Source organism: Bacillus rossius, chromosome 3 (assembly GCF_032445375.1).
Source record: "Bacillus rossius redtenbacheri isolate Brsri chromosome 3, Brsri_v3, whole genome shotgun sequence".
Taxonomy (NCBI): domain Eukaryota; kingdom Metazoa; phylum Arthropoda; class Insecta; order Phasmatodea; family Bacillidae; genus Bacillus; species Bacillus rossius.
In genome coordinates, this window is record NC_086332.1 from 90,974,826 (window position 1) to 90,992,125 (window position 17,300).

Genomic DNA, 17,300 nt, shown 5'->3' on the forward strand with positions numbered 1-17,300 from the left:
TAGTTAAAATACTAGTGTGAGCACGAAAATAGTTCAGTGTAGTTTTTGTCCACCAACATGTTCGTTAATATCCTAGGGTTCGTGTAGCAAGTAGGATATAGCATCAAGGAAGTATGCATAGCATATCTCGATGGCAGCACTACATATTTCTCGTCAATTCTTACTGCCGTTCCCGTGGTATCTCCTCGATCGCAAAAAAAAAATCTACAAATAGCTGGCTAACTGATAAGTACCATGGACTAACATGGCAAGATGGAGAAATGGAATACAAAAATATCTACAGTTTTATTAATGAAAAGGTTAGACACGAAGTGAATAGTCGTCTTTATGGCCGGTCCATAACAGAAACATTGGTTAAGCATTTATTTTTGAAATGATAATGTAATAATTTGTGACTTTCAGGCTCAGCACGAGTGCCAGTCATCGAAAAAATTAAATATTATGTACAATAACATGCTAAGCCATAGTTTCAGCACATGCGAGCAGGATTGGACTTGTCCCCCCCCCCCCCCCCCCCTAAGGCCCGAAACGCATTGTTGTTGCGGATGTGGGAATTGCATGATGTGCATGTTGTCACGTGGACAAGTTGTAGCAGGAATTTACCGATAACATATCATCACGTGGGCGAGTTGGAGCAGCGTCACATCAAAGAGAAATTTCAGTTGCAGCTTAGCTGGCGGCCGGAAATCATGTAATACAAGATGGTGGCCGGAAATGACGTGGTGACAATCAGGGGTCAATGGTCACAAATCCCAAATCCGGATCCACAATCCACTGTCCTCGAAGGTACATAATCATACAACTCCCTTGAAAAGGTGCTGAAATGTTACATACACGAGACAGGCACTCTAACAGAAAAAATGTATGATAACTGCAAAGGAAATGAGTATCGTGTGGGGCGCACATAAGGTGTGCAGAGCTTCAGAATAAAACACGCGATTTATAAGCTGCTCAAGATAACAGTGCGTTGGCTTTAGTCATGAGTGGTTATGTTTCTGCATTTCATTTCTAAACTGTATTAAGTGAAAATAGCAACAAAAAAACGCGTGTTTTTAGAATTTTTAGAATTTCTAGATAATGTAAAATCCGGTAGAGATTCTTGAAAGCACTCAAAGGACTTGTTTCACACCTTTATCTTCATTTATATGCCATATAATGCTAAGGTTACCGCTCAGATTTCACAGTTGTCCTATGCACGACGATAAGACTGCGCGCCGGTCTAAGCCTTGCGCTTAGAGGCGACACCACGCTAGAAGCGCCAGCGAGATTCGCATTTATCATCCCGCTTCACTAACACACACTTCGGACTAGGCGGGCTCCTTCAGAGAGCTCACAAGGGTTATATATGCAACTGCTACAAGCAACTGTTTGAACAGTGGATACGGGGGGAGTTGGCAAAGAGAACATGAGCCACTTAAATTGTAGTGCAAACCTTGTGTTGGCGCCCCAGCTGACTGCCGGTACAGGGCCGTAGCCAGGATTGTGTATAACCATGATACCATTTTAATGAGCAAATTTCTTTATAATCTGATCTTTAAATACTGTCACACTTAAATGTCGGGGAATAGTGAACTTTACGAGCTCCAAGATTTGCACATAGAAATTTAAGTAATAATTTTTTTAGAGAAAATAAAATTGCATTATATTTAGGTTTTAATATTTTAAATAATTTGTCAATTGTTTGATGGTTTCATTAAAACAAGTCATATTAAATACGTGAATAATACATGTCAAGTTTTTACGAATAATATAACAGTAACACGTGTAGAAACCAGCATTAAGTATATACTAATTGAAAATACAATTCCTGCTGCATGCCCGGCTATAATGGGGAGGAAATACATAATATTATCCCACTATGTATTACAATAATCCTCCTAAAATAAACTCTGTAGCCTTGAATAGCTAAGTTGCTGTTTGCTTATTAGTTTTGAAACCCTGGAAGAGCCCGCAGACAGACCCCGTGTCGCTGTCGCCGTGTCGCAACTCTACAATATCTCACTCTTAGTTTGCACTGCAGAGCAGACGGCGCGCGCTGTTGCCGGAGTGATACTACTGGCTGTTCCACTCATTAATCATGTGGCTTATTTATGCTAAAAATTTATTTTGTATGCCATCGTAATTTATATTAAATTTGAATTTTTTAAAGTGTAAAATATTTCTATCTTTTTAAGGCTACGAAATGGTGTCGATGACCATTTTCATTACAGTTGCAGTTATTTTGAAAATATTGATTCAGAACTAAATGCCAATCATTCCACACTAGAAATATTTGTAGCAGCCTGACACTATTCATTTCAGGCATTCCATTAAATCATGTGCTGGGCTCGAACTGAGCCAAAATGTTAGTTAATATTAAATTGTTGAAAAAGGTTGTTCACAAAAGGTATTTGAAACCGAAGTGGCAATTTTTGGTTCTGTCTCCTTAGACGTAAAAAAAAATTTATACTTTTGAAGAAATACAACATGAAGAACCATTATTTCCCAAATACTCATTTAAAATTTTCCTTTACTGCATGTTTATGAATCTACAGAGATGTATTTCTTTTTATCAACCATGATAAAGTTGTGTCTTAAAACATTTGTTGCTCTATGGCCGATATCCAGCAACAAACAAGGACAGCACTAGTGGCATAAATCTTGTATTGGAAAGAGATAGTAACTGTCCATTACACCGTACACATCTAACTAAGGATGAGACGCGCTGTACAAGCACCTTCAACCGCCTGTCCCGGACTGAAGGTGCGTTAATCGCAACAATTAAAATTCGTATCATATTAATGTGTGTATGCAAAGAGCAAAGCAGTCAAACGCAGACAACTAATACCGTGGCACGAAACGTGGTGGTGCAGTAGTTAAGACTTTATTCGTATTCCAGAGAACCTGAGTTCGAATTCCGGTCCGCGCATCACGATTTAGATTTTCCATGATTTCCCTAAATCACTGCAGACAGTAGAAGCCTTCATTTTACAGGGATGAAAGCCACACCCGAACAGTTCATAATTTATCCGAAGTTGGCCGATCGCTCTTGAAAAAACACCAAATTACAAGGATTTATATATTTCTGTCATAGAGTATTTTAAATAACGCCGACCTAACCCGACCTTTCAATTAAGAGGCCGTGTCAGTAAATTTTTATTTCCAATATTCTGGTCTAGAAGTTCTCTCTTTTAACAGTGAGATTTAGTGGCTTATTCAACCGAAGTAACTGTAACCGCAGCGCGTGATAAAGCTACTATACCGCCAGATTACTCGACGAAAAATGTATCTGGTTCCTCGACAATCTGAGAGGATGACAATCTGACCGGCGGCTCACTAGGAAATTGCGGATGCAGGGATTCAGAATCAAGAAAACTCACATTTACAACTGTAGTATGAGTCGTATCTAAAAATTTTAATACTTTAAATGTATCGGAATACAATTAATCTTCAAACATGTGGTAATCATTCTTTATCTGGATGTAATATTCCGTGAAAAATAATGGTAGTTGACATTAAAAAATATACGAAATTCATAGTGTAACGTTTTAAAAGGATAATAACATAAATTCTTATGCTTAGATATTGCATATGCATTACACACAATCTAAATACAATCTCACTTAAGTCAGACTACCTAATTTTTTTACAATGCACCATCATACAGTTTAACAGAGGTAGGAGAACCTCTTATCGATGTTGTTTCAAAGAATCTAAATTTACAAATATTACTATTTATCTTATTATGATATGTATCTTTATGAATAAGAATTTACAAAAAAAAATGAATTGATTACATTACACTTTAACATTACAAAAGACTAAAACACTAACAAAACTTAGTTTTATATATTGTTGTAGCATATTAGAAGACGAAATAACTCACTAGACTAACATTAAGAGGGCTGTTTCACAAATTTACTTTACAGAGGAGAAAATATCTTTTAAAGATATTTCATTACCTCATTGATTACATAATACTGCCGTTGATGTGATCGTAGATATAAAGTATTGAAAAATTAGATTTCATTATGTTTATGTAAATATTTAGAAAACGTTATTGCTTATAGATGCTCATTATTTAAATAATAAAGAATCTTTTACTTTTATGTACTGGACAAACAAAATACTTATAAGTTAATAAGCTTAGTTGAATAACATCTTCAATTTGTATTGAATTCAATGTACAAATTGAAAATCATGTACAATGAATGCAACTGATTGAATTCAATAAATATTTGATCTTGTGAAACGGCCATAATGGTGATGTAGATAATTATAGATACTCACATGCATTTTGAGAGTCCTTATAAAGCCTATTACAATTCTATAAGTATACATTAAAATGATTTTAAAATAGACATGTGTAATATAATTAAAACTTGTTTAAATAATATCATAACAAAAAAAATAAAAATCCTTCAACAGTAAGTTATGTTTTATAAGATTTTAACAAAACACACATACCATAAGAGAATATTAATCATGCCACATAATTCAACACAAAATATTCATTCCAATAGGCGCTACGTAAAAATAACTTCTATTTTTATGCTGATAAATTTGCATTGTTTTATATATATCATTATTTCTAACTTTTAATATTCTCCACACTTTAACTGAAATTAAGTATTTTCAGAGCCTTAGCAAATGTTGGTCTGTACCACATACAGTTCGTACGATATCTCTACGTGAAACACATACAGTTCATTATTTGTAATTTTAATTATATTTCCATGAACATAATGAAATTAGTATAGGGCCTAGGTTGTTCACTGTTGAGTACTTCTGAAGTATTTTCATTGTGAGTTAACATACATACCAAATGCCATTCTTCCAGTAAAGTTACAAAGAAGACAACAAGATAATATATGTATAATATATATAATATGTATAATATATATAATATGTATGTAGTACCATATTTTAAACCCCTATTAAATGAATAATAACTCAATCTCTTTTCTGGACTATTAAGTAATAGTTTTTGATTACTGTTATTTGTAACTTAAATAAAATGACAACTAACAAATTAGTAAAATATATAATTACGTGCGATATAGTGACAGTTTTACTTGGACGGCAAACGAATATAATAAAATGTCTATGACAATGTTAACTTTACTCATTATTATGGAAAGAAACAAAATGGGCAGATAAGCATATTCTACGCTGACATTTAAAAATGCTCAATTCAAAATGAACATTTCTTCCCGATGACAAACAAAAAAGTTGTATGGTCGCGAATAATACATTCGTATGGCGTCACATCAGCGGAATATTCCCTTGGCATAAATGTGTGAAGTCTGTGACACAAAAACAAATGAACGAACAGCTTTTTTTTTATCGGATGTGCAATCGGAGACCCTTGTGGTGGTTGAAGAGTGTCAGGTCGGTCGCCAGACCAGATAGTGAAAGCTCAGGGGCTTAGGATAGAAAAGGCCTATCTCCAAATTATTAAGTATAAATGTTGTCATGAAATAGTTAAAGACTTGATTACAACCAGGTTTTTAAACCCATCATGATCATGAAGACACTGATCGGAAGGTAATGTACAATACATTTCAATGGCTTTTTCAGTTTTTGCTAAATAATTATAAATATAAGCAAAATTCCACTGTATCTGGACAAATCAAAATATTGATTATATTTTTTTCATCACAGAAATAATATATGATATGATAACTAAATTTGAAAAAAGCCGTTATGTTAAATGTATTGTATACTTTCAGTAGGCAAAATTTCTGGCCCCTACCTCTTATAGACTTTGAGAAAAACTGCCTTTTAAAATAACATTGATATAGATAGGAGCGCAAATTTGTGACACGGCCTCTTAAGTTATGATCACCTAACCTAACCTTTTACTTGGGCAAACTTCGGAACTGTTCCGATTGTGGTTACGGCTCTCATCCCTGTGAACTCTGGGCTATCCCTGTAAACAAATTCCTTGCAGAATGCGTTCCCTAATATCCCTGGCATGTATCATTGTGTGTCAACAGACACTGATCTCTCTGTCGACCCACATAGTTAGGGGCGTATCTGTGTTGAGGCGGGATGATATGTGCGACGTTCGCTGGTGCTTTTTTAATAATTATTATTATTTCCTCTTTTTTTTTACACTTTGATTACAATTCACTAAATTAAACAGGAAATTTTAGCATTCGCAAAGGAAGCTTGTGTGTAAGTGCATCTACTCACTTCAAAACCACGTGCGGTGTTTTGACTAATCTAAACATTTAAAAAATTGTAACAGTAGACAAATAAATCAAAATAACTTAAGAAATATTAAATGAGTTTTCATATAGTTTAGTGTTAAAAATGAGAAATTAATTTAAATACAAGATAAAGTATAAGATGGTTTCAGAAAAAAAAATATTTAAAAAGACAGAATTTAATATTTATAGGAAAAGTACAAGTACATAAATTTCTACAGTATATAAAAAAACTTTACTTAAATAATACAGAAATATGTTCATCGGTTGAATTATTCAGCCAAAGATTGACTTATTTTATTTGAATAGTATGCCTGTTTACAAAAATCGTTTAAGAATGCGATGAGGGTGGATGGGTAGTTATGTTTATGTATTTCGTTTTTTAAACTGTATTTTTAAGAGAATAGAAACACTAAAACTCGTGTTTTCGAAATCATTTTTAAACGTGAAACGCTTCTGGTCATTCCTGGCGAGACTTCTGTGTGTACCTGATTATTCGTGGCAATATTTTGACGGATTTCTCCGCGTGCTCCTGGTTATGAAACAAATCAACGAAAATGCCGACCTGCATTTCCGTAATAATAAAAAAATTTGAGTATCTAGATATAAAATGTATTTCTAGCAAAGAAAACACCAAACATTAAACACTGAAATATTATTATTGGCATTCGTATGCAGCTTGTAAGCACTGCTATCATATTAAAAAAGCTTTTCTTTCATATTATTTGATGGTGTTGTTTATCTTTTATTGGCTGAGCTTGGTGCGTATACAGAAACCTACTACCATCTCTCTGAGACTATCCAATAAGGAACTTTTCCACTCATGGACGTAACGTGTGTGTGTGTCTCGTGTGTCTCTTCTTTCTGTCTTTCTATTACGCCCACTTTTTCTCTAGTTCTCTCTATGTCTCCTCTTTCTTTTTCGCTCTTTTTGCGCTTTCTCTTTCTTTGGTTGTTTCTCTCTTTTCTTTCTCTCTTTTCATCCTGTTCCTCTTCTTCCTATTTATATCTCTTTCTATCTTGCTCTATACATATATTATTTTTTATCTTTCTCTCTTTCCTGGCTCTTTCTCTGGCTTTCTCTCTTTCTCTCTTTCTCTCTCTTTTTCTCGCTCTCTCGCGTCTTCTCTCTCGCTCTCGTGTCCGGGCCAGGGCGCATGGCATGTCGCCACGACGACATGGGATCATGAAGTGGCAGGGTAGCCAGTGAGGAGATACGGGTTATCTCGGCTACCCAAAGCTGGTAGATAACGGTGCATGAGAGCCGAAGGCTGGAGCTGATAGCGAGCGCGGCCAGAGAGACACTTTAGGCAGCGGGCCGAGTATAGGAAAGGTCCCATAAAATTCTGTAAGCCATTAAACATTACATGTTACCTTTATTTATATCCATTCCTAGTCATACCTTAAAACTATCTTTAGAAATGGTACCATAAAAAAAAACTTTAAAGCGGCACATATTCCCCGATTTCATTTTGTCTGACAGCGATAGCCTACTCAAAAACGAATATTTCAGATACATTAAGAAAACTGCGTTTAGCCTAACGTGTAGGAAAACCGCCATTAGGGCAATGAAACCACACTGACAAGGGATACCACTCGTACCAGATTCATTTTATAATTTTGTTTGTCATTGGTAGTCAATTATAAAAATTTTGTTACATAATATTTGTTGTAAATGCGGATTTAATAAATTATTTTAGCATTATACTATAGGGTCTCCCCTGTCTTACAAGAGGGGTGTTACGAAGAGAAACTCGTGTAGAGGCGAAGAGTCAAGCAATGCGTGAGCCAGCGTCGCCCTTTCTGAAAGTTAGATTTGCGAGTTGGAAAAATTTCCGTTCGAAAAAAAAATATAACCACGTTTTCTTTACATAAGTTAATATAGTGTTATATACTAATATTATGCTAAAGTCTTTCCATGCTGTAGTATGTCTGCGTGTGTAGTGTTTGGTATATTTATCCTCTATTTCGAACTTAATACCACTTATAAAATTTTACTTTCTATTAGATTAAGAGTACAGGTAAAAATATTTGAAGTTAAAAAGTAGGTTTATAATTGTGGCGTATGCTCATACATGTATAGTAAACTATGTATTTATTTACCACCGTATGTCTAATTTCTTTTGTTATTTTTTTTAATGTTTGTATAAAACTGTTGATTAAATTTATGTGTGTATTATTATGAAAGAATAACTTTCTTGGAAGTTTTACTGCTTTAGCAGAAAATGTTGCAGTACATTGCCGAAACATTTACCCAAAATTACTGTAAACGAACATCTCTATTGAGATATTTTTTCTTACTAACCTAACTAAAAACTAAGTTTATTTCTAGGAGGGGTCCGGGTTAGGGAGGGACTTGGGTGTTTTAGGCCGAGGCCTGTATACGCCTAGTCATGCTGGGATTAGCTGTGCAGGGAAGGGTCGCATACATCGCGTGCTTTGTTTGGGGAAGGGCCGGCCATAGCAGCGATTGGCGCCATGACTTAACTCCCCTATCTTAAAACTAGCTTAAGTTGGGCCCAGGTAAAACCTGCACAGACACATGGCAAACCCTGGGCACAGATATGCGGGATGCGTGGGCATGCATTAATAGCGTAGGAGTATACAGGATGCAGAGGATGGTCTGGATGAAGTGTTTGACATAGTGGAAGAGAGTCTACCATGATGGGGGGGAGGGGGGGGGTGTTGGCATCTTGGACGCGTGGTCCGCTTGCATATTCAGTATCCATTGCCGGATTTATGAGCAGGGGCGTACCCAACTCCGCTGCCAGTCAGCAGCTGAAACTAGAGAAGGAAAGAAAAGCAGACAAACTCGCATACTAGACACTTGATTAATTAGAGTATATGATGTGCACAGCTCACCGTCACAGCGTGGGCGCACATTGCTTGAAATTATACGGAACGTTTTTTTTTTTTTACTGAGAGGTGCTGCACGCAGTCACGCAGCCACGCGGTGTTTACTCCACGCAGCTGTCCGTGAGTCACGCAGGCTCGTCACACGCGTCTGGCGGGGGTTGTTGGCAAAGGGGGAAGGGGGGCAGGTCCCCTGAGTGCCATGTGACGCGTCGTGAGACTCCGCCCTAGCTCCGTGTGCGCGCGGTTCCTCGGGGTCGACTGCACTGCGCGAGACAGTAGCTGCTCGCTGCGAGGCACAACATACACTGTTAACATTTTTCACCTTAAAGTTACGAAGAACGCCTGTTACAAATGGTCGGTCTCCGGGTAAAAGGTAACAAGTCACATTTTGGTGATTCCTAGTTTATTCCAGCAATAAACTCTTAAGTATACTTAGAATATGTAACGCATTTTTAATCATTGGCAACTATGTTGGTAAATAAAAGAATAATGCAAGAAAAATTTAAGTATTTAAATTCAATTTTTATCTAAGACTTTTTTGTTTCTCCTGCAAAAAGTGAATTCTTGACTTGTTACCTTTTTACCCGCAGACAGTCCAAATTATCCAGGGTTATTCGTGTGGATGTGCCGTTATTCTCGTAAATTTGCGGGCATCAAGTTGACTTATATTGAGCATGAAACCACCAGAATAATCTTGTTTTTATCAGCAAAACTTCAAATACTTGTTATGACTACTTGCAAGAACACTCTTGTGTAATCCACGTGTGTGTTTACCGTCTTTACTACGGAAAACAGCGCTCTGAAGTTTAAATACGCCGTATTGTATACGGGGATACGGTTATCTGAAACTACGAAGAACTATTCGTTTATTTTAGACGAATTTTTCGTTGAAATGACCGTAAATTTACTGTAATTTCGAACATTGTAGCGAGAAAATTAGAACCCGTCTCACTAAAACAAATCAATGTAAAACATTGATGGACTTATAAAATTCCTGGGCGAATTTGTGAGATTTAGCTCCGTGCAATTGTCTCTCGTAACATTCTCACTTGTGCACGAATGTTTTCTCTTTGGATACGTGCTAGTTATCTAACCTAATGCAATACGTTCTTCGAATGATTCATGTTAATACAATTTCTTGTATATACGCCATTGCAGTTTTGCACTGTGTTGTCTGTGTTTCATGTCTCGTCGTTGTTAGCCCACTGTGTTCGTCTGTGCTGTTATTTTTTTCATGACTAAATTCCTTTCACGGAATTCTTGTTCTGTCTGATAAAGTTTGAATGTGTTGGTCTGTTCTGTCGTCGTGATATTGTCCGTAATACTTGTTTAGGCTTCTTTTCTATGTGTTTTTCATTTTTATTTCTTATTTTGCATTTATGAATTTTTCACACGACAAACAGTGCAAAACTACAATGGTGTATGTCAAAGAAATTGTATTAAATCTAACACAAAACATTTTTTTTAATGTTGATTACTTGTAGTACCCTACTAAAACTACTGTGGAATGTAATTTTAGACGAATGCCATTACACGTACAATTATACTATATCATACTTGTAAGCGTAATACAGCGTTGCTGTTTGAGAACTGTGCGATTGAGCAGGACTGCTTCTGGCACGACAAGTGCATTGACAAATGGAATTGCGTCTCTCTGTTGCAGATGCACCATCCGATCCAGATGAAGCCTGCCGACAGCGAGAACAGGAACGGTGAGTAACTGATGCAATATAAATTATCCACAAATGTTTGCAAAATAAAACCGATGCTTTCTTCTAACAATTCGCCAGGGTACAGCAAGTATGTCAGAAAATTTGCAGTATGTTCCATAACGCAACGTTACTCCTAGAACAGTTGATAGGTAAGTAAATTACAAGTATGAATAAAAAAATTCAGAAAGTGTCGTTTTCGAATAACAAGCTTTTTTTTTAGAAGGTTTTAAATTAGAAGTTGACTTAAATGTTTACACGCAATCATAGCCCTACTATCGATAAATATTAAAAATAAAACAAATCATGCTATATTTTAGGGTAATAAAATTATTTGGAAGACTCGTGTGGCAAAAACTTTTAATCGGGTAAATTCGACTAGTTATACTATATAAAAAAAAAATACTTTGCTAACTTAGCAAGTTACTTGAAAATATATTTTATTAAAGCAAAGAAGTTGCTACGTTAGCTAAGTAATTTTTTTTATGGTGTGATTAGTCAAATTTACCCGCTTAAAAATTGTTGCCACATAAGTTGTGCGAAGAATATTTTTTTCTTCACAAAAGTGTAGCATGTTTGACACGTCTTTTGGGACAACGCCTTTGGTAAAAGCTCGCTACTTCTGCTACAATTATTCCTCTCGCCTGTCAAACCACGTGCACGCCGTCTCTGCGAATGTAAGGTCTGCCATGCCGCTGATGTTCGCTAGATCTATAGTCGCAGCACCGAACTTAGTAAACCCACAACACTGCGCCAATCGCCCGAGGCTAGAAATGTAACACAACCAACCACAGGCGGTAGATCCTGGAATCTAGAAGCCTCTCGCTGATGGAGGCCGCTGGGCGCTTGCAAGGGCGTGACTGCGGGTTGGGTCTGACGAATGAAAACGTCAGAAATGTGTTGTTTTTTTTGGAAACATTCGGTATATATTTTAAGTTTTCTGCTTGTTGTATGCGCAGAGGCCAAATATGGGCAGTATACAACATGAAACATCCCTATCCAGAGATGACCTGTGTCGGTTGAAACCCACGCGCAAACATCTCGAGCAACCCCTCCCCCCCCCCTCGTCACGTCATCCGGATGATCGTGCAGATTTGGTGCCCCTGCAGCCACTGTGTAGTGAAGCCAACTGCTGGCTGCTAGTGCATTTGACTAGCGTCAGAAGTGTGGGGAAGCCTACAACTCACGTAGTTTCTGTTCCCTACCACGTGCGTGCAACTTCGGATTTATCTCAAAAATTGAAATAAAAAAAATCGAAGGGTTAGGTTAGGTTAGTCACAACATGCTTGTTTTCATTGGAAACTTCTGATTTAGCGGCTGAAGTGGCGTTAATACCAAAACGCAAAACTTCGGAAATCTTCGGAAATTCTTGCAGGGAACCGAAACTAAGTGAGTTGTAGGCTTCCCCAGAAGTGTGCACCACGCCCGTCACCTGCTCAGCTTGGAGCGCTCGAACATGACGTGACACGGCGCTGGGGTCGCGCGACCTCTCGGCCACCGGAATGCTGCCTGACTGAGCGCGCTACTGCCTGCGCCTGTAACTTCGCAGGGTTGCGTTACAGGACACTTGTTTAACAACAACAACAACAACAACAACAACAACAATCTGCTCTTTTTGACATTCCCTGCCACCCACCGAATTTATGCCTCGCAATTTGAAAACACCCTGCGTGACTTAATACATTCAATATCGATCTTCTAATACAAATATAATTTTACGAATAGTACTGTCACTTCGAAAAAAAACCACAACAAAGTGACGAAGGAGGCAAAATAATGCGTTGAACGCAAATTAACCATTTTTGTAGAGAGAGAGAGAGAGAGAGAGAGAGAGAGAGAGAGAGAGAGAGAGAGAGAGAATTACTGGAAACTAGAACATAAATGATTCCTTTTTTACTTTTATGTAATGAACATAACCGAAAAAATATTAAATTGTTACGTAATGTAATGATAAAATGTTTAAAATTTAGGTTTTTGAGATACAATTCTTGCATTTCATAATTTGCATGTGTTTTACAAATAAAACATGAGAAATGACTGAAGTTATTTTCACATCGCATGACTTGTTTGAGCAGAGCATCTCACGTCGAGCAGTTCTCGTCAGAGCCGGGAATCCTGGTCGCAACTCTCGCGGGCGCTCGCCAGGACAGCCCACATGTGAACTGCCTGCATCAGTGCCGTAGCCAGGGAGGGGGTCGAGTACAAGCGTCATAACAACTCTTACGAGTTTCCTTTATATTTTTATTTTAAGAGAAAATTCATTTTGACACAAAATTCCCAGGGAATAAAATACTTTTAGGACTCCAGTGTCACACGTATAAATTTAAGTAATGATTTTGCTTTGCAATAAATACTGAACTATTTATGTTTAGATTTTTTAATTTGTTCTTAAGTAAATCGTTTGATTTCAAGTATGGATAAGAAGAGAATTGCTTACAGTAACGCGTGTGCAAACCTGCATTAAATATATACCACATGGAAACAATTCTTACGTCCTCCGTGTATGAGGCATGTCGGACTATAAAAAGGAGGCAACACATTGTTGTAGCCCGCAAATGATTACACTTAATTATTTTAAAATAATCTCTCTGTAACCTTATGTAGCCAAGTTGCTGTAATTTTCTTATTGTGACTTCGCTTGTTTTCTTTTTCTTTTGAAATTCTGGAACGGAGGGTCCGGACCCCACACACCTCCCCCTGTTCAAGTCCCTGCCTGAGTTCCCTGACTCGCGACCTTGTCTTCGTTTATGCACCATGTGCAGCATTATTGTGCGTTTTTAAAACAATTACATACTTTCCTCAGAGGGGGAGAAGCAACGTCGATAAAAATGTAAGATACTCGGTCATTCTTACATGGGTTCCACCAGAACCTCTTCGTGAATCTAGTTGCTTCTGTTTATGTTTATTACCAAACAAACAATGAAATGTATCATGTAAAAATATTGCACTGGCTTTTAAAGTTTCAACGTTAAATATTACGTAGTTTAAAATACACATGAATTAAATAATACTTGAGCTGAAAGCTGACATTTTATAGAATACTTTTATTTTTTTTAGTTTTCAAATAAACATGGCTGCACCTTTAACAAACTGTATTCAGGATTATTATATTGCCATGAACATTAACCTCGTCGTGGTGCATGATTGTAAAGATATTCCTAGAATTCATCAGATTTCAGTGATTGTTTACGGTAGGTATTGAAGTTTAAAGTATGTAAGATATCCTTATCTTGAACAGCGGGAAGGCGCGTAAGTTAACCAGGACTGCGTCGCTATGAAACTGATGAGACACTAATGGGAATTCAGAAAAAGAACTAGGGAATTGAACTTGCAGAGTTAGATACTTGTACCCACTGCTAAAATAACGGGCAGTGGTAAAAAAAAAAAAAAGAGGTTCGTGTTTTTAAGTTCTCGCGTTAGAAGTTATGCTTACTTGGCGCAATAAAAAAAACTAACTTGATTTGGTATGCAAATAATTAATATAAAAAATAGACTGGAGTGATATAAATACGGTTGGTAAAATAAAAATTCAATCAAATTGAAAATTTTAAATATTCAGTATTCAATATTGATATAAACATATATAAAATTAATTATATAAAATAGTAAAATAATCGAGATAAATTTAATAATGTTAATAAACCGGCTGAATGTTTATTCTAATTTATAATTTTAATTATTTATGAAATACTAGCGACTCGCCCCGGCTTCGCACGGGTGCAGTGCAATACAACCGTAATACCTCAACTATATATTTTACTTACTATTCGTTTGATTAAAAACAAAAGATAATCAACAATTATCAACGACATGATCTATCTCGTAGGGTTCAGCCAGCGTTTGCAATGTAAGCGCAAAAAAAAAATGTGTTTATTTACGACATCACATTAGAAACCTCTAAAGTAATCAGTGTTTCTATACTATATTATGCATGTATTATACATATGAACCTTCCTCTTGAATCACTCTATAAAAAAACCGCTTCAAAATCCGTTGCGTAGTTTTAAAGATATAAGCATACATAGGGACAGAAAGACAGCGGGAAGCGACTTTGTTTTATACTATGTAGTGATAAATGTAATTTATAAATTATAATGGATACGGGAACATAACCCCGCTTATATAAATACACATGAAAAAGTTTATAAACACAATTTTATATCACTAATATTAACTATAAATAAATTTTTTTAATTAATTGGATCAGTATTCAAATTTATCACTGAATTATAAGATTTAAGAAGCACATATATAATTTGTATTTGTATGTAGCCTTTTTTAATTGCTTATCGTAAAAATTCACGCTTTTTTTCATAACGCGCATAAAGAAGTAAGACTTCAAAAATACAAAATAGACACTGACCGTGAAACAGTGTTAAAACCATTTGTTGTTCCGGGGTTAGATCAATCATGCACGTCGACTTAAACAATTTTAGAAAACTCTTCCAGACCACAGAGAGCAGACGCCGCTTCACTACACGTGTATATCAGATAATGTGGGAACTACTGACGGGACTACATGGTGCCATTACACCAGACATTCGACAAAAATAATTTCCCTCGCGAGCTTGCTCCCTAGGTAGCTTCCGAGACGTAGAGAGGGCGGAGTGGGGTGAAGAGGGGAGACAGAGAAGTTCAAGGATGCGCGTATGGATGGCATAAGCTTCTCCACGTACAGAAGCATGGCATTACAAACATCGGCCCCATCGCTAACCGGGGGAGTTTGGAGGCCGGCGAGTGCTGTCGAGAACAACAGCAGGTCTGCTCTGTCTGCGCGTTGCGTAGCGTAGCGTAGCGTAGCGTACAAGTTTAAACAAGAAGGTCTTTCGTTTGTAGCTTTAATCTTGTTTTTTTTTTTAACTATTTACTTTTAATAAAACAATCAAAGGGAGCTTATAGTTTTATAACGATATTTCACACTAGTTAGTTATAATGTGCCAGTTGAAAAATCTATATCATTTAATTAATGTACACTAAATATTTAATAAAAACTTTTTAATAATGTGCAAATGAAAATTTTTTCTGATGTTTTTATATGAAATGATAATTTTTTTTTTAAATCTTTTTTTTAATGAAGAACTCTTGTAAAGCTACATTGCGTGTTATTTGTGCCTGGTCATTCAGCAATCTTCCTTGCTATAGATTCGATTCAATACACACTTGCACTTGACTTCCAAGTATTGATCGTGACAAAGCCACATACAGTTGTGTACATTTGTACACTGAGATTCGTCAGCGGCCTAAACGTGTCAAACTAAGCCACGGCTCGTTACTTTATCACTGAAACAAAATGCTTGAATTATCGCCCTCGTTAAAATATGACGCTATGTCTCCCATGCATATTATATTTGCACCATGAACTCGGCAGCAATGCTAGGAGAACATGTTAGCACAAATAGCAATGAATGTGTTACACTGGAAGCATATGAAAAAAATTCAAACAGCGTTACAGAATCAGTCAGTGAGTCTGTCTGCGAGTCTGCGCATCTGCGAGTCTGCGCATCTGCGAGTCTGCGCATCTGCGAGTCTGCGCATCTACGAGTCTGCGCATCTGCGAGTCTGCGCATCTGCGAGTGTGTCATAAATTAGTGATGAGCATATTTATATTATTTATAATTAAATAATGAATAACCCATTCAGAAATCAATATAATGCGTCATTACCTTCTAGTCAAAATAAACATCTCCAGAAATAAAATAAGCAATAATTTTTACAAATGAACATGCCAGTGTTAACTTCAGTTTGTGGCGAAATAATATAAATGAGTTTCAAGAGATCAATTCTAGCTTCTAAAAGGGTTTTATGAGCGCAAAACAAAATAACCATTGCTGTCTCACCATCTACTTATCTTATCCTCTTTCATTGAATTCATTTTGATTTTGGCATATCACCTACGGTGTGTAACTGTTTCATTGGATTCACTTTCTCGATGTTTCTAACGGGCTACTTTTATTTGACTCTTTATTGTCTTTACGTAATTGGTGATCTACTTACTGGTCTCTCTCGTTTCTTTACATAACAGTCGTTCACTGGATATACAGAATGTCTATTAAAAAAAGTCCCAGTTATAAATCTTAATAGTACCAACTGTAAGCGTTGTAGAGTGTTGGTTCAAGGTAAAAATTAGAGTAACTCAACCATTCTTAGATAAGCGCATAAGCGAGTATTGCTTTTTTTTCTCTCGCGGCCAGTGGTGAGGCGTGGGTTGATTGCATGTGTAAGCAATACATTAAACCATTTTAACTTAAATTACTAAATCATTACGAACTTACTACTATGAGACAGTTCAGAAAACTAACATGCCTAAGGAATAGAGAGTTTTGTTTTAGTAAAATGTTTATAATGTTTATTTACTCATTTATCACGAGTGGGTGTAAATCCCTGCCTTAGTAGATTAAATTCACCCTCAGATTTGATGAGCCTGGTACTGGTGGTGACTCGCTCCGCCAAGATGGACGACGCTCATGAACTTAATTTTATTCTCTGTGTCATGAGAGGAAAGCTATGCACTAATGTTTTTAGTTAAAAAAATACCAAACGTAAC

General features: G+C 36.5%; 1 protein-coding gene across 45 annotated transcripts in view; it reads left to right on the plus strand.

Moving 5' to 3' along the window:
- The window catches only part of LOC134531020 (CUGBP Elav-like family member 1), a 1,002,129-nt gene that overhangs the window by 687,955 nt on the left and 296,874 nt on the right, over window positions 1–17,300 (plus strand). For all 45 annotated transcript variants that reach the window (XM_063366464.1, XM_063366463.1, XM_063366465.1 and 42 more), the window contains one exon: window positions 10,711–10,759. In XM_063366464.1, coding sequence (XP_063222534.1) covers window positions 10,711–10,759 — 49 coding nt within the window. The remainder of the gene's footprint in view (window positions 1–10,710; window positions 10,760–17,300) is intronic.